This window comes from Amblyomma maculatum, chromosome 6 (assembly GCF_055883805.1).
Source record: "Amblyomma maculatum isolate TAMU_Amacu chromosome 6, ASM5588380v1, whole genome shotgun sequence".
NCBI classification, from domain to species: domain Eukaryota; kingdom Metazoa; phylum Arthropoda; class Arachnida; order Ixodida; family Ixodidae; genus Amblyomma; species Amblyomma maculatum.
The window spans coordinates 32,688,965-32,716,704 of record NC_139349.1 but is presented as its reverse complement, the minus strand read 5'-3'; the positions used below and the strand labels follow the sequence as shown (position 1 = coordinate 32,716,704).

The following is a 27,740-nucleotide window of genomic DNA, read 5'->3' as shown; positions in this document are numbered from 1 at the left end:
CAGTGGCCACACCGTGCCTTTCACAAGTGACACACCAAAATGAAAGCACATTATCCAGTTACCAAAAAAAACACACTGTGTTGGCGTTTTATGGCAAACGAATGGCTAATGCTTTTAAACGACAGCATAGAAGCCTCAGTAAAGCAGAAATGCAGCATCTGGGATTGTTGCACGGTGTTGTCAGTCCTACCCTAGGAGACATCCCCGACTGCAATGTGACATCATAGCCCACATGACAAGGCGAGGACATGCAGCTGGCTGTGCGCAAGGGAGCTGCGGTTGCTGAGTATGCGGTGTGCGTTGGGACATCACACACCATGTGATCGGCGAAAGTCACACTCGTCCAAGTAAAGATATGAGAAGTTCTTCAATAGCATGAAGCCTGAAGCAAGACCAGTGCACGGTTTGGAAAGTGCCCACCTAGTAACATACACACGGAGGCATTGTGCTGTTGCACTGCAACAAGCAATTATTGTTAAGAGCTGCCATTATTTTTATGTACTAGCCACAAATTTAGAAAGATCTACATGTAGCGCTGACAATTTCCAAAATTGCTGCTTAAGATACTCTTGAAACTCGTTATAACGAGGTCATATTTTGAGCAAGAATTTGTTCATTATATCCGCTATTTGCCTTGAAAGTATTAAGACAGACTCCTGCAATGACGTCTGCTAAGAGACCCAAGAATGGGGCAACACAAAGACTGAAAACACAAAGGTGCAAGCACACACAATTCGTGAAGTCAAAGCTTGGTAAATATGTAGTATATGTTAAACCCTTTCTTTTGTTTCATGTTGCACAGCACAAACGAAAACTAAAATAGGAACCTTGGGCTCGCACCCAAACATTTACTTAAGAAATGGCGCATCTTTGACACCATGTGACGGTATTTGAGAGGAGCAAGCTATCAACTAAATCACACAGAATGCAGGCATTACAGTAAAAGCTTGTGAATTCAAACTTCACAGGACCAAAAAAAGTTCAAATTATCGAATGGCCATGAAAAAAGTGACAAGAACTGCTTGCCGCGAGGCATTTTTGTCAAAATGCAATGGCAGTGCTCGCCTGCTTTTTAGGTGAAAATAGAAAAACGCTATGCCACCACTGAGCTATCAAAACGACAAAATTAGTTCTCTAGCTGATGCACAGCTTACAGCCATTGTCGCCACGGGCTGGCATGAGGCTTGTAAGAGCAAAACCGAAACTAATACATCTTTCATTTTTTGTCACGTCTGCTGTTGTACGCATGTCAGAGATGTGCCATGGGTGTGTGGTCAACTCTGCAGCATGCAATTCAGGTTTGAGCAGGCTATTCCAACAATCGCTTACTATGCTAGTCGCACCTGAGTGCAGCCTGTGTCCTTTTCATCAAAGCCTCCACACTGACACTTCAAAGGACCACACTTACACTTGGATTTCTCTCTATTACACAATTAGCAGGGGTCAAGTCTCCCTCTCTGCTTTGGAGGTGACGCAGCCTCACGACTAGTCCACAATATTGCTGGAGTGTTTCTCCAGCCAAGTTTTAAGGCTGCTTCACTATGCAAGCGACTAAGTGAATTCCGCGCTGAACAACAGCGACACAGCAAAAAATTTCTAATGTGTTGGAATCGCGACATAGTGTCGCGACGGAGCAGTCGCGACAACTCAAAACAGGTTTTCGTGTCGCCGCCACAGAAATCGCTACGATTTTCGCTTGCATGTCAAACGAGCTTCAGGCACCAGGCAATCAGGCATAGTAGCGTGTAGTTTGAATTATCAATGGTAGAACCAAATGGCACTCGAATTAACAGGCATTTGATACGTATGCTTGCATGGAGCTTGGCGGACCAGGCAGTGCATTTCTGATTATCCAGAAACTCGAGTACTTGAAATCTGAACTTATCAACTTCCGCTGTATTAAAATCTAGCAGAAGAATGTTCCAAAGTGCCTTCTGTTAAGTAGATCAACATCAAGTAAATCGACAAGCAAAGGCTGTCGACTCGAATAGCAAAGCACAAAGGATCTGTACAACATTACTGGGAGGCGACAGCTATTCCCTGGATATTTGGCGCACTTACAGGGCTTGCTCCCACGATGACTGTATGTGCCACAACCGCAATGAAGCCATCAATGTGAGCTCCTAAATCCCTGCAAATCAATTTCAAACATGAAATTGAAAAAACATCCAGCCAGAACAGCAAAGAATGTTTTTTCTTTTAGGAACTGCACCTGTTACAAAAACTGAGCTCCTGAATCCTAGCACAATCACATGCCAATATAAAAACTGAAAAACACTCAAGCAAAAACCACATCGATGAGCGATTATGAAACTGCATGTGGTAAAGAAATTTGGACTATAAAGAACCGCACAATAATGCATAATTTAAGTATTTTCTGAAGAAAAGTGCAAACACTAACACAACAAAAACACTGAACAAGAAAAGTAACAAACACAGCACTAATTAGAAACCCTGTGTTAGTGATTGCGCTGCTCTTACGAAGATGTTTCCCCAACTAGCCTGCCAGTACGGTTTGATGTAATTTAAGAACACTTGGCAATTTGCAGGCATCAATCATGCTTTCCTCTTCTATCAGTTAAAAAGTATAAAAGCATAGTGTTGGAGCTAACAATAGGCTTCTTGTATATTTTTGCAGCAGAACAAATTACAATTAGCAGCAGAAATGTGAAATTATACAGAAAGAAAAATTCCCTCTTGCAGCAAAAATAAATTTTGATTTGTTGCAATACTTCAGATCTTGCAACATACAACTTGTAAATCAAATTATGGCCTCAGGTTAAGCTGCTCCTGCGTGACAGGAATTCTTTAGTAGCTCTGCAAGCAGTTTTATCACCGCAACCAGGCTAGCATACCTAATAAAAAGTACAAACACGAAACTGCAACGCCACTGCACAGAGCAGCACTGTATACTTTTCGAAGATCATTTTTGTCACATGTCACACATCTAATAATAAGCCCTTAATTTCCCCGTATTTGTTGGCTGATTATGCTACAAAGGAGTCACCTTCTAAACAGTAAATCATGAGAATTGCACAAGGTGACTGTGGTCACGTGCAAAAATTTTTCATCCTTTTTCTTCAAATACGAAATAATAATCGCAATGAGCTCAAACAACCACAGTATATATATATATATATATATATATATACAGTTGAATCCCGCCACAACGAATACCGCCACAACGAAATTTCCGCGACAACAAATAATTTTTTATTCCCCGCGAGTATCCTATAAGAATTAATGGCCTAAATTTCTCTGCACAACGAACCATTTTTACAGAGCGTTTCCGCTTCAACGAAATTTTCGCGTTCAAAATCGAAACCGAAACTAGTTTTATTGGCGAGAAGTCCAAGTCAAATCCAAAGCCACATTAAGCATGAAATCACGTGATTGCAGTTCCGCCATTTTGGCTTTGTGTCGTGGTCGCGTTGTTCACTCGCTGCCTTTCTCTTCGACAACGACGAGTTTTCATCCGCAGGACACGATGGCAACGCAAGTGAAAAAACGCAAAACTCTTTCCCTTGAGCAAAAAGCTCAAATAATCGCCCAAGCAGAAAGCGGAAGGAAGAAAGCGGCAATTGCTGAAGACTTCGGAATTCCTGCAAGTTCGCTGTCAACGATTCTAGGCAATAAGGACAGCGTGAGAATGGCACTTGCTTCAGGCACATCCTCGAAGCACACAAAGGTGACGCGGCCCCTCCATGAAGAGTTGGACAAAGCAGTGCATGCGTGGTTTGTGGAAGCACGAGCCAGCAACGTCCCCCTGTCCGGAAGCATCGTCCAGCAGAAAGCCTTGAACTATGCATGCCTACTTGGCATTGATTTTAAAGCCAGCATTGGCTGGCTAAACCGTTTCAAGGCCCGCCATAACATCGTTGGAAAAGTGTTGTGCGGCGAGTCAATGTCAGCAGACGTGGACGGAGCAGCTGCTTGGAAGGCGAGTAACATGGCCGGAATTTTAAGCAACTTCGCGCCTGCAGACATTTACAACGCCGACGAGACCGGGCTATTCTACGAGATGTTGCCGGCTAGGACGCTCGACTTCAAGGGGCAGCGCTGTCACGGCGGCAAACACAGCAAAAAACGCATCACAGTGCTGCTTTGCACAAACATGGATGGCTCGGACAAGCGTCCGCCGTTAGTCATAGGCAAAAGTGCCAAGCCGCGCTGTTTTAAGGGAACTCGTAGCCTACCTGTGCAGTACAAGGCGAACAAGTCATGGATGACCCGCGCTATTTTCACCGAGTGGATGATGGCATTCGACCGCGACATGAAGCGGCAGGGCCGTAAAGTTTGCTTGCTTTTGGACAATTGTTCAGCGCATCACTCCGACGAAGTCAAGCTCACTAACACGGAGCTGAGGTTTTTCCCTCCCAATTGCACGTCTGTCTTACAGCCTCTCGATCAGGGCGTGATTCTTAGCCTGAAGCGCGCTTACCGCGGGAGGTTAATTCAGCGGCTGCTTTTTAACACTGAAACCGGCCGAGACACGAAGGTGGACTTGTACGTGGCACTGCAGATTATGTCTGCTGCCTGGAGCACACTGGGGCGCTCAGTAATTGTGAACTGTTTCAGGCACGCCGGATTTGCCGAAGGTCGACCCGTACACTCTGCTGGCCTAACACCAGGCGTTACAGACGACGACGAAGAGGCGTCACCGGCTCCGGGGATCGCGGCCGCCTGGAAAACGCTGGGAGAAATAGGAACCGTGCCGCCTAATCTCGAGCTCGACGAATACATCGGCGCTGACGCTTGTGTTGTTGTTCACGAAGATGTGAGTGATGAGCAGATCATAAAAGCTGCCCGGAATGATAAGGACTCTTCCGATGAAGAAGACGACGACGTACAGGAAGCGCCGGCTGCGGCAACCGCCGTACAGGTGATGGACGCTTTTGATGTCATCAGGAATTTCGTTGCTGTCCGAGACGACGATGTTGCAATGGGTTTGCTGACCGAGTGCGAAAATCGCGTGACGGCGTTGCTCGCCGTGAAGCGTAAGCAAACCAAGCTTACAGATTTTTGGCATTAAACGCCTTTGCTGCTGCTTGGGCAATTCTTTCTGCGTTTCACGTCAAATTTTTGCGATAACGAAGTTCCGCGAGAACGAATTTTTTTTTCGTGCACCGTGAATTTCGTTATAGCGGGATTCAACTGTGTATATATATATATATATATATATGTGTGTGTGTGCGTGTGTGTGTGTGTGTGTGTGTGTTTTGCTTGAGTTTTAACAAATAAACCATCAAAAGGTAGAAATGAATTGGTGTAGGCTTCCACAAAGCAAGAGTGATCGCATACAAATGTGTCCACTCACTAAGGTAGGGCTAGACTGAACATTACCATTCAATACCAAAAAGAATTTGCAATGCTCATTCAGCTCTACAAAGACAGCAGGAAGGAGTACTCACAGCTTGACTACATCCCCGTCTTTCAGGATATACTCCGCATCAGATTTGAGTGGGGAGTAGTGGCAGATGCAGTTGTTTACCGAAACACACGTGGGAAAGGCAATGCCTGCAAAGTGAAAACCCACATCTAAGTATGTGCCAAGCATGTTGCAAGTCAAAATGCTATAATCTTGAAAGAAAACTGTACCGCAGAAGGAATAAAGAAGTAGAGAGGGAAATAAATGAAGGGACTAGCATGTAAAGCACATTTTTGTGAGCCAACATCGTCAGATACACCTTGCCATCCCAGGCTGGCAATAGCGGGCCTTCCAAGTGAACAGGCTTTCCGCACATCATGTATTTCCACATGACACTCACATGAAAGGAAAACGTTTCTCTGAGCAACCTGAGCAAAGTTTTGCCTCCGTGGTTGGGACCTAGCATTTGCATGGCTGGGTCACCTCATTAGCCCGACCGGAAGGTGCACAGCCTGAATCGGTATCCGCGATTTCATCTATGTCGGTGAATTCTTGTGCGAGTGTTTGAGGGATTTGATCCTTGGCCTCGATTTACTGCAGGCAAACGATGCTGTCGTCAACCTACACGAGGCGCGAGTCACATTTTCGATGAAGCAAGCCGTGGCGCACACTGACACACAAGATCCAGGAGTCAATGCTCTGCGTACTGTCGAAGACGACGTAATGCTGCCTCCATGGTCCAGTTTGCTGGTGTTAGTAAGAAACGACTCATTTTACGACTACGAAGATAATGCGGACAGTCACCCTTCGCTGTTGCTCGAGAAGGGAGTGGCTATCGCAAGCGGTCTTGTCGAACTGAATGACAGCTGTGCAACTGTTTTCCTGACAAATTTCACCAATGAAATTCAGCACCTCGCCAAGGGAACGGCTGTCGCCTTCCTCCACGATGTGGATGGGTTGCCGAATCTGTGCCTCGTAGAAATCAATCTTCCCGACGTTGCCGCACCACGTAACACCTTTCAGATGGTTAAAATCAATCCGACCTTGTCATCTTATCAGAGGAACCTTCTGTCATACCTGCAAGTTGATTTTAAAGATTGCTTCGCAACGAGCTCCAAGGTCGGACGTACGCCGGTAGGCAAGCATCGCATCGTCATCGATTCGACCACACTACCAGTTTGCCAGCATCCATACCATGTTTCGCCTAAAGAGCGGGAGGCTATTAAAACACAAGTCGACTAAATGCTTGCAGACTTATACAGCCTTCAACAAGTCCGTGGGTGTCGCCAGTGGTCCTGGTGAAAAAGAAAGACATGTTGCGGTTCTGTGCTGATTACAGGAAACCGACCAGTGTTACTAAAAAGGACGTACATCCACTCCCCAGGATCGACAATGCACTCGACCAACTCTGCGACGCCAGGATCTTCTCTTCCTTAGATTTAAAAAGCGGATATTGGCAGATAGAGGTGTATGAGCAAGGCCATGAGAAAACGGCCTTTGTGACACTCAACGGTCTGTACGAATTTAAGGTACTCCCGTTTGGGCTTTGCTCCACTCTGGCCACGTTTCAATACATGATGGACACTGTTTTACCTGGTCTGAAGTAGCAGTCGTGCAATGTGTACTTGGTTGACGTGGCAATTTTTTCGTCTAGCTTCAAACAACCTTGCAGCGATTGTGCATTGTCCTTCAAGCTTTCCAGCCTGCGCAACTAGCCATCAAAACAAAAAAATGTCATTTCGCCTTCGAGGAGCTCAGTTTCTTAGGGCACGTTGTCAGCGCACAAGGTGTTCTCCCAGACCCCGACAAGAGTTCCGCCGTCTACAGTTTCCCATGCCCAACTGACAAGAAGGCCCTTCGACGCTTTTTGGGCCTCTGCTCGTATTACTGCCGCTGTGTTCAAGGTTTTTCTCGTCTAACTGAGCCATTGACAGCCTTGACTCGAGATGACACACCCTTTTTGTGGGCGAGTGCCCAAGACAAAGCTTTCAAGGAATTCCGCCGCCGCCTTCGAAGTCCACCAATACTAGCTCATTTTGACGAGAATGCAGACACTGATGTCGACACTGACGCCAGCAATGTCGGCCTCGGAGCGATCTTTACACAGTAGCAGGACGGTGCAGAACGAGTCATTGCCAACGCGAGCCGCACACATTCTCGATCGGAAAGAAACTATTCGACAACAGTAAAAGTGTCTTGCTGTCATCTGGGCTCTGAGCAAGTTCCGACCATACATCTATGGATGACCATTTCTTGTCAGCAGTATCATCACTTGCTATGCTGGCTAGCCAGCATTAAAGACCCTTCTGGCCGATTGGCCAGATGTAGCCCTATTCTTTGCGACAATAGCATCTCCCGTATGGCACAGCTTCAATGGAGGAGAAGTTTCTGCTTGTTGTGCCATCCCAGTTACAATCCGAAATCTTGAGCGCTTGTCATGATGTGCCATCCGCCGGCCACTTGGGGGTCAGTCGCATACTGGCAGATTCGGCTGAAGTATTACTGGCCCAATTTACTACCATTAGTGCGTAAATATGCAACAACATGCCGCGATTGCCAATGGTGCTGTTACGTTTCTCCACCGACAAGTGGGACAGCTGACGCGGCCACCGCATAGCAACAGGCAGAACCGCGAGCGGATCGGCCATTTCGGCGCCGTTCATCGGCCGCGAAACGCTTCCTCCCGCGGGCAAGTCTCGGCGTGATCTTGCCACGCACCAAATGTGTGTGGGTGTGTGTGTGTGCAAACGCCGGCCAAGCCTAAAGCTCGTGAGAGAGTGCGCCGCCCTCGCCCGTCTGCAGGAGGTGGAGGAGATGCGGTCGGACCACCTGCTATTGAGTCATCCCTTCGTGCCCAGACTTGTCGGGCTCTCCATTTCCTGTGAGGGTTTTCCCTCTCCCTGTGAACTGGAAAACCTATAAAAAGCAGCGGCCGACTCCGCTGAAGGAGAGACTACTTTGAAGCGCCGTGGAGACGACGCTAGACACCAGCTGTGTGAACGTGTCTGTATTCTCTCCGGGTCAGCTTCTCTGCCCGTTCTTTCACAATGTTGTAGTAAAGGTTGCTTCGTTAGAAGATGCCTCGTCTTTGCTGGGACCGTTGATGCTGTCCACCGTCTACGGAGCCGCCAGGCCAACGCTACCGAGGGACCGCGCGTCGCATGTAACAACTGGTGTCAGCGGTGGGCTGAGCACGTGAGCCACAAACGTAATAACTGGTGGCAGCGGTACGCTACTCTAGAGCACGCGACCCAAACCTAACAGCGCAAATCTCCTCCTCTGAAACCAGCCGGCTTTCTGGTGCCCATAGCATCCTCGAAGACTCCTTTTCAGCAAATTGGCATAGACCTACTCGGCCCTTTTCCGAAGTCGTTTATTGGAGAACGGTGGATTGTGGCTGCGACGAATTACTTGACACGGTTTTCTGAGACCAAGTGACTTGCAAGTGGTGCCCCGGCTGAAGCCGCCGAATTCTTTGTCGACAGCATCATCCTGTGTCATGGCGCTCCTGTAGCCATCCTTACCAACCATAAAGCTGCATTTAAGGCCCACTTCACTCAGGCTGTGCTGAAGCTCACGCACACCAGCCATAGACATACAATGGCCTACCATCCGCAGACAAATGGCTTGGTGGAACGCCTCAACAAGGACATTGACCGACATGCTTTCCATGTATGTTGATATCGAGCAAAAACATGGGACCAAATTCTTCCATACGCAACATTCGCGTATAATACCCCGCAGCAAGAAATAACACGGCTTATTCCATTCTTCGGTTGCCAGGTTACAACCCCCCGGACACTATGCTACTCGTGGATCCCAATGACAGTGAGACTGAACTTGCAGTCGGCACTTATGTTCAGCGTGCGGAAGAAATGCGGCAGCTGGCCAGACAATGTATTCACCATCAGCAGCAGATTGACGCCGACCGCTACAACCTTGGACGCCATTATGTTACCTACAACCCAGGTGACTATGTGTGGGTCTGGACGCCTGTTCGTCGCCGCAGGCTGTCGGAAAAATTACTACACTGCTACTTCAGCCCTTACCTTGTAGTCTGCCACCTCAGAGACGTAACGTACGAAGTTGAACCTGCCTCACCAGCTCACTCATCGCACAACAGCAAGCTCAGCGACGTGCACGTGGTGCGAATAAAACAATACTACGAGCGACACCCCTGCTGACCTTTAGGCTGCATGCAGTCTATTCCGTGCTGTAACTCTTGAATGCCTTTTCTCTCCGTTACTCTCACTGATGGCAACATCGCATCGAGATAATGCTGCAGAGGAGAAAGCAGTGACACGTGTGTTAGAGGTAGAAGAGAGACCATAATCGAAAGTAGAGGACATTGAAGTGTAGGCCCGTTCCTGGTGCCCTCATTCCCTGGTTCAGCTCTCGGTGCTCTTGTTCAGCAGCTGCAGTAATTCTTCAGTGTAGGAACTGTTACAATATAAACAAATTGACGCCTTTTTATACAGTAGCTGAACGTTTTGCCTATGTTAATACAAACTTTCAATTAGAGTGGCACTTAGTCCTATATCAGCCTCATTTTATTCTGCTTCACTTCATATTCTTACTGAATGTTGTTAACCTGACACCATCTGTCAAATCAATCACTCACTACTCAATAAGCATTAAAATTTGCCGTGTGGCAGCAGTGCATCTGGATAGCCCTTGATAGTTTCAATGGCTACTGATTCAATGGGCATCGAGATTGCCGTGACAAGGGTGTACACTGTTGACAGAAAGTGTCAACAGATGTGATTTGACAAGGTGATTGTCGTATCGCGAGTTTCAGTTTCAATTTTCATTTAAAGGGGGGGGGGGGAACGGGTTTTAGAACAATAAAAAATGGACAAAAAATTTATTTTGAGAAAAACGCATCTTCGTAATGTTTGTACCTTCAAGCACCTGTCCTAAAAATGTCAACGCTAAATTCAATCAGCAAGAAATTTTGCGTCGCAGTACACAATGGAGTGCGAATAGAAGATTTTGCTCCAGCAAAGCACTCTGCGTGCTATTCTGCATCTGCTGCACAGCAAAGTTTCACTATGGGACAGTGACCAGTTTATTAGGTCAATTTGAAAAATATATGCCACTGTGTTTTGGCCTTAAACCTTGCGAAAGTTTATTAATATGGTGATACCATGTTATTGCACAATTTTAAGCATTTCTTTACCTTGTAGGGCACTGGAACAGGCATATGAAGGGATAAATGTAGTTTCTCACTCTGATTCTAGGGGTAGTACATGGCTCTGTGACAAGCTTTTGCAATTTTGGGGGGATCATACTGTCACATATTTAGTATAGACTTTCTCTTGAAGAGCAGAGCTACACACTGATGCCATTCACATTGCTGTAGCTGCATTCTAGAGAAAGTTACAGTTGTCTGAAACTTCAAATGCGTTTTTTCTCATTTTGGTGTGTTTTTGGGCACTGCAGTCAGCCTTACGGGGCTTTTTTCTATGTTGTTATTAAGTGACACTGACAAGTTAGGTGTCATTGTAATTCTACTAAAAAGATCTAGGGGGTGATGCTATACATATTGCACTGGTGCAATTGTGCTAATTGCAAGTTAGCATGGTAATAAGAGCTAATCAGAGAGAAGTATGTAGTAAGAGTTGGTCCGTTTCCTTGCCTATAAGTTGCTTTCAAATCAATAAAAAATGGTCATCGTAGGACATCAATAAGTCATCTGTCATTGAGTAGTGAGTCTTCGACTGATCTCATTCAGCCTGATGTTGGTGATGAAAGTGAGCAGAAATGAACTATGTTAATAGATGATGGTAGAGCACTTTGATTGCTTCCTACGTTTATCTGAAATAGCAGAGCAAAGCCTTAAAGGGACAGAACACTGGCTAAAATATGTCATGAGATTATGGTGGAGATGAAAAGATCTTGCCTCATACAATACAGATTAAGCACTACAATATCAAAGAAAAGAGGCTTTACAATTTTAATTTGCCATTGAAAATCGCATAAAAACAACTGTGGTGCTATCTAGCGGACAAACCCTTTTACTTTCAGTGTAGTACCCCACGTGAGTATGTGTAAGCACAATATCACTGATTTTCGTAACTGCACTGTTATTTGTTTCTTCTAGGAATGCTTGTCATAATTTATTATATTTTGTGCCCCCTCCAGTGCGTCCTTAAATAATAACTAACCCTCCTTTCGCACCTCGGGAGGCATGCTTTCAGGTTTTGCCACTAGATGGTGCCAGTGTTCGGACGCTACACTCGCGCAGGCGCTCGATTTTGACCCGCCAGACTGTTCTCCGGGTGGTGGCGAGAGTGGCGCGAACAGAACTCCCTCCGTGCAGGCGTCCAAAAGGAGACTCACGGAGTGGTGGACAGCAATACGCAAGCCGTAATTTTTAAACTTTTTTTAATTTTGTGTGTGTGTGTGTGTGTATGAGTTAAGTGTGGTGTTGTGTCTACGGTACTTTGTATTGTTTATGAATTTTTTTTTACGACTGCGGCGCCAACATGGTGCCCGCCCGATACGAAGAGTAGAGTCAATAAATCATCATCAAATCATCATCATCATCATCCATGAATTAAGCTATGATAGTGCTCACTAAAACATTCGTCGACGAGGCGTGCGTTATTGTGCCATAACAGCATTGAGTGTGAAACTGAAAGGGATTTTACTCTATGCAAAAAAAAATGTCTAATTACTGTCTGCTGAGTGAAATTTATATTTGTTGTTGGTACGTCTTTTTTGTTGACCACTAGTCGTCATCCTAGCCGCTGCTCATGATTTCCAGCATCGGAATACATAAAAACGGGAGCATGCACTGATAGAAAAATTCTGGAAAAAACTTTTATACAGCGTTTCTACCAAAACCGTTATGGAATCGAACGTTTTAGACATCAATCTTTACAATGCGCCGAAAAAAAATTGAGCCTTAAATTCCTGTGTTCTGTCCCTTTAACACAACTACACTGCCTAATCCCATAACCCCAGAGCCTCACTGTGCTCCTGGCTTCTGCACTTGGTCAGTTTTCATGTACAATTGTGACTTATACTTGCCACAAGCTATGACATACATCTTAAAAGATATATATCTGATTTCAGAAAATTAATTTGGCGCATATTTACCAGCTTTCTTTGGTATGAACCAAGAACTCCAGCTCCTACTTGCAGCTGGCATTAGAAAGCTACCACTCTGAATAGGGCTTTGCCATATCAAACAAATCAGTGCTGTTTATATGACTGATATGGGCCTACCTTTCTTCAGCTCTTTCTCTTTCTTGAACACCTTACTAGTCTCTTCATTGAGCTGCTTGTCACCCTCTTCGCAAATGGCCAGTACAGATGTTCCTGCTTTACACATGGTCACTAGCTGCTTGAGGATTTCTGAAAAAGAAAATAAATCGATTATGGTTCTGCAGGCAACGAATATCAGCGTGCAAAACGAAGCCGACCTTGGTCAACAATACCGGTTCCGGGAAGTAAAAACTGCCATATGGCCGGCGTTCCAAAGCGCACTCATACAGAAACTTTTACACAGGGACACTATACAGACGAGTCACTTTGTTAACACGTGAAAGCATAAATCTAGGTGCCATAAGGGCTACAATAAGGCTTTGGGGATACCTGTCGAGACATTTATAGTCATACGGCATTGACCACGCCGGCTACTGACCCAGAAACTCGACTTCGCGCATTCTGACGGATGCAGGCAATGACACGCGCCTAAGGACCCGGCGAATAAAAATATTTATTTGACGAAACGACACAGTTCAGCTGTTTTAATCGCATCTATCCCGAGGTCGATTTTCGGTAACGCACGGAAAGAATTTCAGCTCCCTTCAGGAGCTAATCACACCGGCCAGTGGCCAATAACCACTGAAAACGGGTAACGAGTAGACTGGTAGGAACGAAACTGTCTTGCGCGAATACAAAAACGAGGTCTTAAGATATACGCAAAGGTGCGTTTCTAAGTGAGAAAACCACACGGGCGCGGGCGACTACAGCCCCGCAACAAAACACGTTGCCATGTCTCCACATGTGCTTGGGACCGACAGGCTGCTAAACACAGTCAAACGCACAGGCAAACTTTTGGATGCGCCTTTGAGTAGAATGGCAAAGAGCACAAATTTCAGAACTTACTGTTGACCATTTCTCCAGCCATTTTATACTTGGTGACAACCAAGTCTTGAGCGATCGTCGGCTCATCTTCTTTGTCCGCCATGTTTCTTGAACACGGATGGATCCCGTCATGCGCCGCGCGTTGAGAAGGCGGGAAATGTGGTGGCCAGCAGCACGAGCAGTCTGGCTAGCCTGGCCAAGGTTAGACCGTGAAGGCACAGCACAAAAATTTTCTCGTTGGATTATATATGCTGCCAGTCACTTTATTTTCTAAAAAAACTTTGTTTTTGCCTGATATGTGTACAAAGTTTGATTTAAACGGCTAGGATATACTCGTCCAGCCAGCTGCCTTGACAGCTGCATACACAAACCAAGGTGGCGAAACCAAAACTATACCAAAACCACAAAACCCAACAAAACTTGTATTTCCGCTCTTTGCGAACCGCTTCCTGCCTGTTCTGTAGTTTCTGTTTTTGTTTGTTGGTGCTATCCGGTTGTGGCGTACTGTTTTGCGTCCTTTCTGCGCGGCGTTTGTGTTCACGTTTCTTTGCCTCTTTACCAAGCGACCTGACGGTAAGTGTCGCCTGTTTGTACTGCTTTGTTGTGCTGTCCTCGGCCCCTCACTATTAATAAGCGTAGTCGCTACAACCGATACGCAGCTGCATAAGTAGCGCCCTTACTACTACTCGACTAGAGCATGCTTCGCGATCTACATGTTTCGCGCCGTCACGGGCTGATGTCTACTGTATAACTCTTTGCCATCGTACGTGCTTCCGTATTTTCATTCAAGCCCCCAACCAAACACGCTCTAAAAATGGTCCTCGACCGTCCTGTTTTTGCGTGAGCTCTTTTCCGAAGATCACAGGTTGCTTCCTTCTCATTTGTCTTGTGACGGGCTGATATATCAAGCTTGATTTGCTGACGGATAGAACTGTACGTTTGCTTTGCAGACTAAAAAGGGCCATGACTTCCATGGAGCTCAGCCGTCAGTCGCAGCGACATTTGGCTTTCGTCTCGCTTTCTTTGGGATTCCTTGTCATCTGGACAGCTGTACTGGCTGGTGTGCTGATATCTAAGACGCTAAAGGTTTGCACATATTTGTTATCATGAATTCTGTAGCAATAAGGCTACGATTGTCGAGGTGTTGAGTTCACTTTTAATATGTGGCAATTCTAACTTTTATTTATGTGCAGGACGATGCATGTTCGAAGGCAGCGCTTGGAGCGCTCAAAATTCACGAGGATATTGCCAAAGTTACCTTTGCCTTGGGCCATGAAATGGGTAAGAAACTGCTCTAGTAGCTCTTTATTATGTGCAAAAGTTTACTGGGTCATAGAAAAAAATATCGTGCTGTTTTCATGCCTGTGATTGCACACAAAACATTGGTAAGGAAGTCTACAATTGAAACCGATGGGTGTTTGCCGGAGCTCTAAATTTGAGAAATTTCATCCCAGCAGTTTGAAGGACTTTGTTCAATACCGTTGTTTCTTCAGTGTCGACCGTGGACTGGCTGCTTTCCGATAGTTCTCCAGGAGAGTCCAGTGCTGACCAGCGGGCCCTAGCCTTGACCTGGCGAGTCACAGATGACGTGCTTGCATCTGCTTCACCAGATGCGGGCACAGCAGCCCGTCTGGCTGTGTTTCGTCAGACTGTCAGGCGAAACTACACCTCCCCTCTAGACACATCGTCTTTCTACCTCTCCCTTTGTAACTCCCTGCTACAGCGCCACCTGTTTCCCAGCTCTCCGGATGAACCTTCTGCCACTCTAGCTCATGCCCTTTTTGTTCGTGGGATGTCTTTGAGAATGGGTCAGCTCGCTTTGGGTACAATTTATGTCCGCTCTGCAGCGGATGTCAATGTGACTGAATATGCCAGCCTAGGTGCGGTTAGCCAAGAATTGCTTGAAACTGCCTTCCACCTGGGGCCCCGTGCCCGTGCACGCTGGGCACAGCTTCAGGAAAGGAGGCCCAGCACCGCCTTAGACGATGTAGCTGAGGACATGGCTACAGGCGGTACACGGAAAGCCAAGCTTGCACCGGTGTTCCTCGAAGAAGTGAAGCAGCAGCTGGCGCTGTTGCTAATGGCTCGTGAAGTCCTTGGAAGCAGCTTACAAATGTGGGCCCAACGAGGGGACAAAGGGGCACGTGCTGCCCTGGCATTCAACAGCTCTGTCTCTGGAGTTGCTTTAGTTGCTGTCCTGCTATGCCTTATTGTTGTGGGCTGCTCGCTCAGAGATCTAGGTGCACGTGAGTGCAGTAAGCCTGACCTGGCTCCCATTATCGTGCCACCTGAAAAATCACACTGTTATATGTAGTGTCGACTAAAAGGCTGCCACAGTAATGCACGTAAGGTGCGGTCGGCATTTTCTTGACTTAAACCTGGAGATTGGAAACAAACTCTATTCATTTCTCGTTAAAAGTTGACGCAACAGTAAAGCTAACATAGAAACGGTGACCATTTTCTAACGCTAGCAACTGTATCATTGCAGTCTAGTGCCAGACTTCTTTGTGAAAGACATGATTGTAGTTCAAAAAGGTGTGTAGGGTTGTTGCATCTTACTTTAGTATCACTTTCCTAGGTGTTTAAGAATAACGGAAAGAACCCAAGACTTTGGAGGCTATGCTGTTAATTGTTGGTGCATATTCTTCAGCGTACTGGAAGTGGGACTTTGTTACTGGTGGCACAATTCCCCTGAACTGTTATTTGGCTAGCGTGTGTTGTTTTGGCCAAATCAACACTGTTACCAATTGCATTACACCAGCGTGTTTATACCTATTGTAGTGTCTGTGTTAGTGAAAAAGAAACCTCACAATGGAAGTACTTTTACTACTCAATTCCTCACAGACAGCAATTTTATTTTGGTCACTGGCGTTCCACTGACTTTCAAATGGCACTCACTGCAAAGGTTCTTGCATCTTTCGAGGATTATCATCAGTAGAAGAATAGAGAGTTTTAGTTTACCGTGATCCGCTGCCATGATCCGCCACCGCGCGTTCCACTGCGCACGCCCAGACCCCCTTGATGACAAAAGATGGCGCCACATGCTGGATGTCGGCACATAGACCTGCCGCGTGGGCACCAATCAGCTTGTGCGCCTCGCCTACGCGCAGTAGTAGACGGTAAGCTAAATCTCTATAATAGCTGTAAAACTGATAAAGTTTTGAAACAACAGCTATTATAAATAAGAGGTTATTGTAACACTCATGCTGCGTATGGGTGGATAGCTTGAAACAATAATTGCTCTATTTTTTTATATGTTTATTCTTTGTGATGTACGCCTCTTAAGGTGCAAGCGTATCAAGCTTGCGTTCTTATGCTTTCTGATACATTCATGTGTCATTTATGTAGGCTCCTTAAGGTGAAAGCATATCAAGCTTGATTAATGTGGGTTATCTACGTCTTTAGTGTTACGTCTATGCACATTCCATTCAAATGCAGCCAGCACAAGGTCACAATTTCAGAATAGATGTCTGTGCTCAGTGGCACCCATTATGTTATTGTCAAAAGGGAAGCTCTACATCTTGTAGATTTTTTGGGGAAGGGCAGGCTTTTTGCGCCTGATTTGTGCACTTTTAAGCATCTTAACTCAACGGCAGCTCACAAATATGCAGTACAACATGTTCGTGAACGTTCCTCATGTGCATTTTTAGAAAGCTCATGAGCTCTTTTTCATGTCTCATACCACATCTACAGTGTTTGTATCTTTGTTTGCACATGCTATTTATTACAGCTTTACCTAGTGTAAAACAGGTAAAGCATTGCTGCACTCCTCCTGTACCGGTCTGTGATGGCGGAAATGTGTGTGACACTCATCAGAATTCATATCAGTGGTGTTGTTAAGCTGTTATCGCCTGTTGCTCCTCACTAGCTATTTATTGTCACACCTGTGAGTCTCCTTTAGTGTTGAGCACTGCCTTAAAAGTAGTGACAGCGTTCACTGCCCACTTAAGTGCCTAGTACTCTAATACACTGCACTATTTTGCAGTCACTTACGCAGAGAGCATTTGCAGTCTATGGCAATTCTACTTTTGCATCTTATAAGTCATGTTTAGGGGCTTGCGAATTGTACTTTTCCAAATCAGAGAAAATATCTGGCCTTCCCACCAAATCAAATAAAAATGGTGTCGATTTCGTATCAGTCAAATTTTCTACAAATATTTGCTACTTTCGTGGAGCATTGAGCCAACAACGTCTGCATGCGGTGTGGTGCTAACTTTTGGAATTAAAGCTTTAACACTTAAAACATGCAACGCCAATTTCCACTAATTTCAGTATGGTAATTCTATTAGTTTGAATTTATATGTATAGAAAAATTATTTTCTTATTGATTATGAAAGAGAATAAACTAGCACCAGGTCGCAGTACATAACCCAGGCAACAGCACGTACGAGCCATGACCTCCGGGATTCGAGCATCATGCCTTAGTCTTGCCATGTCGTCCAGTCTTAAAGGCCATGTATAAGCGTTATGAACGCTTCCATACACATTGATTGCATGGCTTTCTTTGAGCCCTATATCCCACACATACTAATTGCTGTAGTGTGGTGCACAGTGTAAACGTGAACTCTGTTTTTCGAACATTCATTGAAAAAAAATTAAAAATACTATGGTGGACCATATTCAAACCTCATGCCAGCTATTCTAAAAGAATGTGAAAAGTTCATAGCATGTTCTATTTGGCTTAAATTATTTCCAGAAGATGCCATTTGACTTGTTCAAATAAGAGGATATTCGATTCACCATTAGAAATTATCAAATATTTGCAAACCCCTAGCTACTTTAAAACAGTTGTGATTGCAAGATGTTACATTGCTTTTCTTGAATGTTACACTTGCATTGCATGTTAACAGAAAGTATGTTTGTAAGGAAGCCTTGTAGTAAGGAGAATGTTACCTATTTCTGCTTCATCTTACTCTGTGTAATATTGTGGTCTATTAGATGGAATAAATGGGCCTTTTAAATTGCAGATATGTGTTCATTTTATCTTCACCCTCCTTTTGAAATGAAATAGAATGAAACATATTGAGGTCTATAAACAGCTTATAGAATAGTTCGAAAACTAGGGAGGCACTTACCATTAGAGGTATGATGTGACAGCATTAATGGCTTGCCTTTCTGATCTTCGTTCATGCACATACACTTTGGTATTCGGCCAATCACTAATCCTTTCATTCATACTTCTACTATCTCACACCACCCAATGTAGACGTAAAGCAGATGTGTCTGCGTAACCTAAACATTGCCTGTCTGACTTGGAATTCAAGTGTTTTCTGAAGGTTTGATCCCCATCTCAAAGGAGGAACCTAAGTCATCTGTTACTGCCAACAAAACTATGTCATGTGTTCTCTTGACATCAGAGAATTCGCCAGCCAATCAGTGCAGCCATGTCACCTGTCAAATACCACCTGCCAGAGGCATGCTCGCGGTTTTTTCGCTCGCCATACTGACAACGTCAGATTTTCTAAAGAACAGGGCCTTTACCTCTATCTCCCTAATATTGCTATAACCTGCATGGCCAACTCAAATTCTTCAGTTCCAGCACAGTGCCAAATGACTGCAGGCCAATATTGTCCGCAGTGCAACTTTTCAAGGTGCAATTTTTTGTGTGTTGCAGTCAGTAGCAAGCATTAAAGTTCTACTGTTTGCCGTACAGTAAAGATGAAAGTGAAAACCACATTTCAGAGTAAAAGAGGCCATGATGACCACTCCAGTGTCTAGTAGTTGTCACAATCTCTAGATGCAACCCTGCTTCCAAAGCCCACAAAGTAATGTAAAAAAGCTGCATGTCCTGCCTCCACTTGTTGGCTAACAAACAATTACATCAGCAATTTACATTATCAACAATTCACTAGGTTGATGAGGGTTGGGGCTACCAGAGCTACGAATGACACATCTAGAAATAAACTAATTGAAAAGGGTTTTGTTTCTAGGCATTACAGATAGAAGCCTAATATGTCCACAGAAGAATCAAATTGCTTTATTTATATCATACTTTTCCAAAGGTGACTCAATCCCAAAGGGCATCATTGCTTCATTTGTAGCAGCTTTGTATTAAAAAAAAATATTGTAAAAAACATTCACTTTGACTTTGTTGCATCAGGCAATGCAGTTGCTGAATTTCGTCCTTTCTTAACTACTGGAGACCAGTTCCACTACTGCTTCCACTCTGTTAGCGCGAGGTGGACACAACAGCCCTGTGAACAATATGGCACCATCCAGAAAGCCTTATTGCAAGCTCTGTTACAATTAAATATTGCTTCTCTGTATCCTCAGCAGCCTGTGACCGTTTTTCAGGAATGACATGTTTGTACACAACATAACAGGATCGGCACTAGCCTAAGGTGACCTCATGTCTTAAGTTTGTCTCCTTGGCACACTGTTATGGACATTTGTAAACAAATCCCCTTGCTGGTCGGCTTAATCTATCACGAGCTCATTTGATCAAGAAAGTGGCAGGCTTCATGTAGCCATTTGCTGTAATTAAGTGAGCCGCAAAAATTCAGAGGTAGCTGCTTCCATTTTTTGTTATTGCGATATAACTTGTGTTGCACCTTAGCATGAGCTACATGACTATTGTCAAACAACAAATATGAAACTCTGTTCAAGTACATCTTCAGATACAAGCTCCATATGCTTTTGTGTTTAGATATCTGGCTGTGGTGGAAATTCTTCTGTACAACTTGTGCAAAGTTCTGTGTGCCTTGTCATTCAGAGAATCAGTGTTCAGTTTTTAAAACACCTATGACTCACAGCCATTCATTTGCAACTTGGCAACCAGCGAATGGGGCTGTAGTGTAGCTATATAACCCAAAAGTGAACATCTCGCTTTTAAGATCAAACCAGAGGCGCCTCCGTCAGCAAGGCTATGTGAGCTACTTAACTTCCTTTAATGATGCAGAGAAAAAATGCATAAGCAGTTAGCAACAGCTATTGCATTTCCATGTCTTCACCTTTATCCACGGCTCATAAGTAACAACAGGACAGCTCAAGTTATTATGTATGACTGAGTTATCGCCTCTGAATACCTGCGCCTATGCTTCAGGCGATTCCTCAGGTTGGTGTTTAACAAATTTTATTCCGTGTTTCGTAGATCAGATCGAAATTCAATTGCGGGCTGGTGAAATCGAGGAGCATGAATTTGTCTATTCTATTCGCTGCACCATTTGATCAATTGCTGACAGATTCTGCATATTATGTGACCTTGCGCTGGATCAAACTGTGAAGCAAAAGGACAGACTGCTACAAACTGACCTGTGCAACCTACCTTTTTGTTTTTGCCCGAGTCCATTGTGTGTACGTATAATGTCCCAAGAGAAAATTTTTGTGGATCTGTGAGGTACTTGGTCAACTACAGTGAACTAGAAATGGATATGATTAACATACTTCATCAAAGGTGTAACTGAAAGGAGGTTTGAGCTAATGGCTCCACTAGCTCTTGTATCAGAACTCACTTATCTCCAAAGGAACACGTAGACTAGCTGAAAATGAAAGCGCACTGCAGAATCTGCATTGGAGTAATGCGAAAGCACGGATGCTGCTGTTGGTAGCTTCTGGTTGCTCCTAGTTGCTTAATTCACTTCTTGTTTACCCATTTTAGTCTTTGGTACTTTCGAATTGCGCACCAGTCCCTTCCTATGCCCTTTTTTGGCCCTACTACTGGCTGCGTGACATCACATCCTCTACGTCACATTAATTCACTTCTTGTTTATTCATTTTAGTTTTTGGTACTTTCAAATTGCTTGCCAATCCCTTCCTATGTCCTTTTTTGGCTCAACTTCAGGTTACGTGACGTCACATCTTTGACGTCACCCTAATTGACTGATTTAATTAACTATTTTAGTATTTGATACATTCAAATGTGGCGCCAAGTCATTCGCTAATAATACCAGTTTCGCCTCTACTGTTTCATTTTTTGCCTCTAATTAATTTAACTTATTGGCCTCATTATTTTTTCGCACATATTGTCACCCTCTATCAATTGACGCCACTCATTAACCACTACAACTTCTCAATTACTCACAACTGCGGCGGACATGATTTTGCGTGTTTTACCTCTAATTAATTATGTTATTGGCCTAATTATTATTTCGGACACAACATTATGTCAGCCTCTGTCGATTGACACCATTCATTAACCTCTACCACTTCTCAATTACTTGCAACTGCTGCGGACAACTTTGCGGATGCGGTCTGCGGACAGAAATCTGTGAACATAGCGAAATAACGCTTTCGCGTTAAAACAATTCTTGTGCTTAGAGAGCAGCATACCATACACACATCTTTTCAAACTCAAGATCAGGAATAAAACAAAAATTGCCGAAGTTTTCATCACAGAGTGAGATTAGACTGCAGCAGTTGCTGTTAAAGAAAAATAACCTCAGCAATGGCCTTGTGGTCTGATGATCGGTCTAGCATGCCGAACGTGCTAGGTTCAATCCCCAGTGCCTCTGGATACCACTGGCTTTCCGGTGCTCAATTCTTCATGGGCAAAGTGCTTGTCAAAAGAAAAAAGTTGTGTCAGATAAGGTTGTGTTCTCATACCACCTTCATTGCTACACTGCACGCACTAAATCACTATGGCTCAAAACATACCTCTTATTGGCTGGGTTTCAAGGCCATTGATTAGTTAAAAAAGCTGTGGTTAATAGCCCCGCATGTGCAACCTGCGGGTGTGACGAGACTATAGGCCACATTCTTTGTGAGTGCCCCATACACAGTGCAGAAAGATTCTAAACCACTGGCTGCTGCGATCGTTGGGAATGAAGGCCTCCCACTGCTCCACGGGCCTGATCGATAGGCTGTGATTTACTGAATATACTGACTTCACTGATTTACTAACTTCATATTCCTGTAACCCCCTTTTACCCATCACTTTTATATCTGATCACCCCTTTCCCCCAGTGCAGGGTAGCAAACTGATTTCTTCCGGTTAACCTCCCTGCCTTTCCTTCTCCTCCTCCTTAAAAAATGTCGATGAACGCATAGTCATGCGTCATCTGTTTGTATGAAGGAAGCTCAGAATCCTTTTGCTCGCTGTTTATTGCACATGCTAGGCCACTTCCCACGCACTATATTGTGGAACTGTCCACGCGGAGAAATGCTAATACACAAGTTGTGGGTTGCACCCATTTTGATGGAACCAGAGTTGGTTACCAAGCTCATTGTAGTCATATTGGTTCACCTAAAAGAACAGTCTGCAGCAAAAGTTAAGATGGCCAAAATGACAAGCGAGATATCACTGTGCCAAACAAACGAAAACGAATCACTGCATTCAGTTCGTTTTCTAACATATAGTCAGAACCAGAATCCACCGCTGGGTTCATTCGAGGTCCACCTTCTAACTTGGGTGTTCCTTAGTGCAAATCGATGAGTGAAAAAGAACTTCAGATATCTGCCTTTTCACGCAGTAACCTTATCTATCTTGATGGGACAAGGCCTTGGCAGAATGATTTTGACTTAAGCTGTTGGATATGATAGCAGCGCTAAAGCAGGCATACTTTACAACGTCAATATACGCCTCCAATATAGGTACTTTTTGACAGCTACTTACTTTCTACACTTCGCAACATTTAGAGCTGCGAAATAGGTCAACGTGGAAAAAGCAAATGTGTTTTGCAGCATACAAGTTCAACTATTCCTAGTACAAACTAGTGTGAGCAATGACCAATTACAATGATCTGACTGCTAACAAAACCAGTGTTTAAAACTAATGTTGCCTAGGCATAAACATTATGAAATAAACATATAGAATAGCTTCTTTAGTCAACCAAGGCAAAGAATTTGCGGTTCAAAGTGACCCATGTGGAGTGCCTCATGCTTACTGATGTGAAAGAGGTTCGGTGAGACAAAGGGAAAGCAGCAACCATGGAAATGTACTGACATGCACAAGAGTTTAGAGGCCATGCAAATCAAAACTGCATGCCAGCATATACAACGGTGAAGCGGCTGTTGTGGAGATACTCATATGGTGCCCCCCAAAATGCTTGCTTGCTCACAGAGAAATTCTGTTGGGTGCGAATTTTAATGCATAACGAAAATAACTGTATGTGGTGCCCACACTTTTGTGCAGAACTGCGCAAGTTTCCAAGTTGCAGCCCCACAACAAGCAACAAATGACATCAGGGCCGAATTAACAGTGATGAGGGCCTGGTTCAAAAAACCTGGGTGAGGGGGCTCGTATAACCCCTCACCAGCCTACCCCACCCCTGTTGTGATGTTTGAGACTTCACGCGTTTCAGAATTTCCTACAGAGAACACGAATAATCTGCAGACTGTTTATGAATATCTCCTTAGCATATATATACTTTCCCGCAAAGCACAGGGACACACTGGCCTGGGAATGACAGGAGCACAACATCCATCCTCAAAAATCATAACGTGCATTTGTGAAGAATAAATTTCTCGAGTCGTTATTTTCTTGGGTAATTCAATAGCACATGATGATTGGCTGAGTGTAAGCACAGATGAAGTAGAGATGGGTCTTGTTCATAAGCTCTTCCCAAATTCTTACTGTAAACATGACACCAATAGCCTGATAATTTTGTGAATTCACCCAGCACAACGAATGGAGGCTCGCCTAAGTCGGTGCTTCCTCAGAAACTGTGATATTATGTTGTAATATAGCAAATACCATTTCTTAATCCAAACGTTTTCATAATGCTGGGAGCTAAACCTTTTCGACATGGCGGCACCCGTAGAAAATGACATCATTACTCAAATAATCGGTGATAAATATTTGCATTTATACAGGTTAGCCTCATTTACAAAGACAGTATATTAATATTTTGCACAACACTGCCTCTTTTAAAAAAGAAAGATGCAGTTTTGCAGTTATCGCACACCTTTTCTGCTTTCAATTTACTTTAATAAATATGCATTTTGAGATAGCCTATGGAGCTCTTCCCACCGAGAAGCCGCTGCTGCTGTAGACGGCGGTAGGAAAAATAAGAGTGGGGGCTGAAATTTGGGTGGACACTTAAGCCTCGCCTTTAATGGCTCCTATTTACCGGCTCTCCTTGCAGATCCTCATTTCGTGTGCATGCACTTTCTTTTAAAATGAGGTGAACACTTAAGCCACGCTATCGCGTCTACAAGGCTAAGCTTAAGTGTCCAATTTATTATTTTTTTTCAGAAAATGTTTACATAATGAAAATATGAATTTGAAATATTTCACAGTATTCAATATTTAAATGAGGTATGTATCCATATAACATGCCTGCGTTTTTCATTAGGCTTTTAAGCAAGTGAATAAAGGTATTTGCATTTCTACAAGAGTTGTCGAGCCTTTTTCAGGGAGAGTTTCCAGATGCGACTTTCAACGTTGACCCGCCTGAGAATCTTGCATCTCCACTCTCAGCAACGACAAATTTCTGAAGCGGCTATCAGCTATGAGCTATCATAATCTCCAACTAGTAATTTATTGCTTATGTCACAGCTTTGGCTGCTTACACTTCGATTAATAAAACAAAAATGACCTCAATAGCAGTTTACTAGCTGTTACAAGCAGACTTCCAACTGAAAGTCAGCTAGAAACCCCGCCCCTTACCGCTTGACCGCCAACTGGGACTCGCAAAATTCCAAATGGTAGGCATCTGGAACCAGATAATTCTAATTGAGTACCAGCTGGGAACAGCTGAAACGAGTTAGAACCACATAAAACCATTTGGATATTTTTTTCGTCTGTTTAAGCGAGTACAAAGTTACATTTTTGCTCAGTTTAATATGAGGCTGGCTTTGGGATTAAACGTATAATGCGACAACAGCTTTTGAGGCATTAGATATTTAGATACATAAGCTCCATTTTTAATCGTGAAAAATCAGGAAGATGATTTGACCATTTTTCGGGCCAAAGCTCGAAATGCGCCATTTTTTTCCCACCAGAAGGAACAGGAGAATGAACGGCCTGGTTCACTTGAACTTCGATAATCCGGCCCTGAATGTCATACAACAGTAGCTTCTTTGCATTAATGGTTCACAGGAAGGGAAAGGCGCAGTAACTGTCACACTTGCTCTGTGGACACCCGAACCGCGCCGTAAGGGAAGGGATGAAGGTGGGAGTGAAAGTGGATAGAGAGAAAGAGGAGCCGTAGTGGAGGGCTACGGAGTAATTTCGACCACCTGGGGATCTTTAACGTGCGCTGACATCGCACAGCACACGGACGCCACTTCGTTTCGCCTCCATCGAAACGCAGCCGCCGAGGCCGGGATTCGATCCCGGGAACTCCGGCACAGTAGTCGGGCGTCTTACCATTCAAACTGAGTTGTTGCACTCTGTTTTCTCCAAATGCAATTGAGTTTGCCATGAGCAAAGTTAGGATGTTTTACATGTTTCAGCTCAACCTCTTAAAACTCTTCTCAAGATCTGAAGAGAATAGCAAGCAAACATGATCCTTTTCTGGTTAATGAGAACACTCTAAAGTGATGCAAAACAAATGAGTGTTAAGTTAACATGTCTTTATTGATAAACATGGCATGCAAAAAAGAAGACGTGTTCAGAAAGGCCTTCCACGACCTTCATCGTCTCCTCCGGACTTTGGTGCTTTGATTGTTTCATCCACGGAGAGGACAAGGCAGGCTGCTTCTGTGGCTGCTACCAAGGCGTTGACCTTGACCACGGCAGGCTCCCAAACGCAAGCCTTCAGGTTGTCCACGACATCTCCCGCCAGAATGTCGACGCCTGCCCATATCTCTCCAGCAGCATGTTTCTGTCGCAGCTTGTTCAACAACGTAGTGGCGTCAAGCCCAGCATTGTCGCAGAGCTGACGAGGAATCACCTCCAGCGCCTTGGCCACGGCAGCGACAAGAAGTTGCTCCTTGCCGGCCACAGAACGCGAGTAGTCTCGCAAGTGCTTGGACAGCTCCATCTCGATCGCACCGCCGCCAGCTACGACAGCATCGTTCTTGAGCGCACGGCGGACGATCATGATAGCGTCGTGCAGCGACCTTTCTGTTTCGTCAATGAACTGCTCGGCACCGCCGCGCAGGATGATGGTGACAGTGCGCGTCTGCGGGCACCCTGTGAACAGGTTGTAGCGTTCGCCGCCAATCTGGATCTCTTCGAAAAGCGCGCAGCTGCCCAGGTTCGACTCCTGCAGATCAAACACAGTAGACAGGATAGCTCCTCCACACGCCTTGGCCGTCCGCCGCAGATCCTCGTCCACTACCCGGCCCGCGCAGAACATGTCCCTGTCGGCGAAAAACTGCGTAGCCACGTCGCCGATAGGCAGCTTGGAAAGGACGACCCGCGCCCCGCTCTCATGGATCTTGCGCAGCTTCTCGTACAAGACCTCCCACTCGGCGTCTACGACATTCTGGTACTCCTGGACGCTCTGCACGCGCACCTCGGCATTGTCGCGCTCGGCCTTCAGCTCCAGCTCGACGTTGAGCAGCGCAATCTTTGGATTCTCATACTTTTTGGGCTGCATCTCAAAACCCGCGTAAGAAAAGGTCTTCTTGAAGGCGACCCCCGACACCAGCATTGATTCCTCGAGAGCACCTCCTTGCACTTTTTTGATGCCGATCATGTTCAACGGTAACAACTCGTCCAGCTGCATCACGGCATCCACAACCATACGCGCGAAAAACTCCTTCTGGCCGGCGATCAGTTTGGAGCTCAGCGTTGTCATAGCGCAGCGTTCGAGAAGCTCACGTTGCTCCTTGCCCTTTTGAACGGTAACGGCGATCTCACGAATCTTGGCTACTACAAGCTCTACCGCCTTTCGCAAGCTACGGATGATTACCTGGGGATGAATGCCTTCTTCGACGTAGGGCTTGCACTGCTTGAGGAACTCACTCGCGAGAAGCACGACCGTCGTCGTACCGTCACCCACTTCAGCATCCTGGGACTTGGCAATGTCCGTCAAGGTCTTGGCGGCCGGGTGAACGATGTCAAGTTGCTTCATAATCGTGGCCCCATCGTTGGAAATAGTCGTTTTTCCAGAACTATCTACAATGAGTTTGTCCATTCCACGAGGACCAAGCGTAGTCCTAACAGCGTCGGCTATTGCTTGACAAGCATTGATGTTGCTTATTACCTGTGGCTTGCCTTGAGAGTTTTCTGTGCCTTCTTTAAGCAGAATAATCGGCGCCTGCATCATTTTGGTACGCTTTTAAGCAAGGGTTCAAAGAGCCCTTGAGCAAAATGAAACGGGTGATGGGCGCGTCAAACAGTCACGCCGGAACAAAACGAGAGAAATCGCTAGAATGGTCGTGCGTGCGCATGCGCAAGCCGGTAGTCTGGCTACAAAGTAGGCTTGTTCATCGAGTTGCTTTTGGC

At 45.0% G+C, this 27,740-nt stretch overlaps 3 protein-coding genes across 3 annotated transcripts in view; 1 reads left to right on the top strand and 2 right to left on the bottom strand.

The window, feature by feature from the left end:
* The window catches only part of LOC146185423 (proliferation-associated protein 2G4), a 32,312-nt gene extending 18,715 nt beyond the window's left edge, over nt 1-13,597 (bottom strand). The window contains exons 1-4 of the mRNA XM_084606354.1: nt 13,487-13,597; nt 12,602-12,730; nt 5,412-5,517; nt 2,062-2,131 (exon numbers count right to left, since the gene is read on the bottom strand). Coding sequence (XP_084462480.1) covers nt 2,062-2,131; nt 5,412-5,517; nt 12,602-12,730; nt 13,487-13,568 — 387 coding nt within the window. The 5' untranslated portion in view covers nt 13,569-13,597. The remainder of the gene's footprint in view (nt 1-2,061; nt 2,132-5,411; nt 5,518-12,601; nt 12,731-13,486) is intronic.
* A 256-nt stretch (nt 13,598-13,853) lies between these two features.
* LOC146185422 (uncharacterized) lies at nt 13,854-18,425 on the top strand. The gene is made up of 4 exons (XM_084606353.1): nt 13,854-14,038; nt 14,416-14,551; nt 14,659-14,746; nt 14,959-18,425. Exons 2-4 carry the CDS (start codon nt 14,429-14,431, stop codon nt 15,777-15,779), a joined length of 1,032 nt encoding a protein of 343 aa, XP_084462479.1. The 5' UTR covers nt 13,854-14,038; nt 14,416-14,428; the 3' UTR covers nt 15,780-18,425.
* Nucleotides 18,426-25,901: 7,476 nt separating this feature from the next.
* On the bottom strand, nt 25,902-27,716 carry CCT7 (chaperonin containing TCP1 subunit 7). Its single transcript, XM_084606349.1, has one exon. It carries the CDS (start codon nt 27,559-27,561, stop codon nt 25,957-25,959), a length of 1,605 nt encoding a protein of 534 aa, XP_084462475.1. The 5' UTR covers nt 27,562-27,716; the 3' UTR covers nt 25,902-25,956.
* Nucleotides 27,717-27,740: the final 24 nt, after the last annotated feature.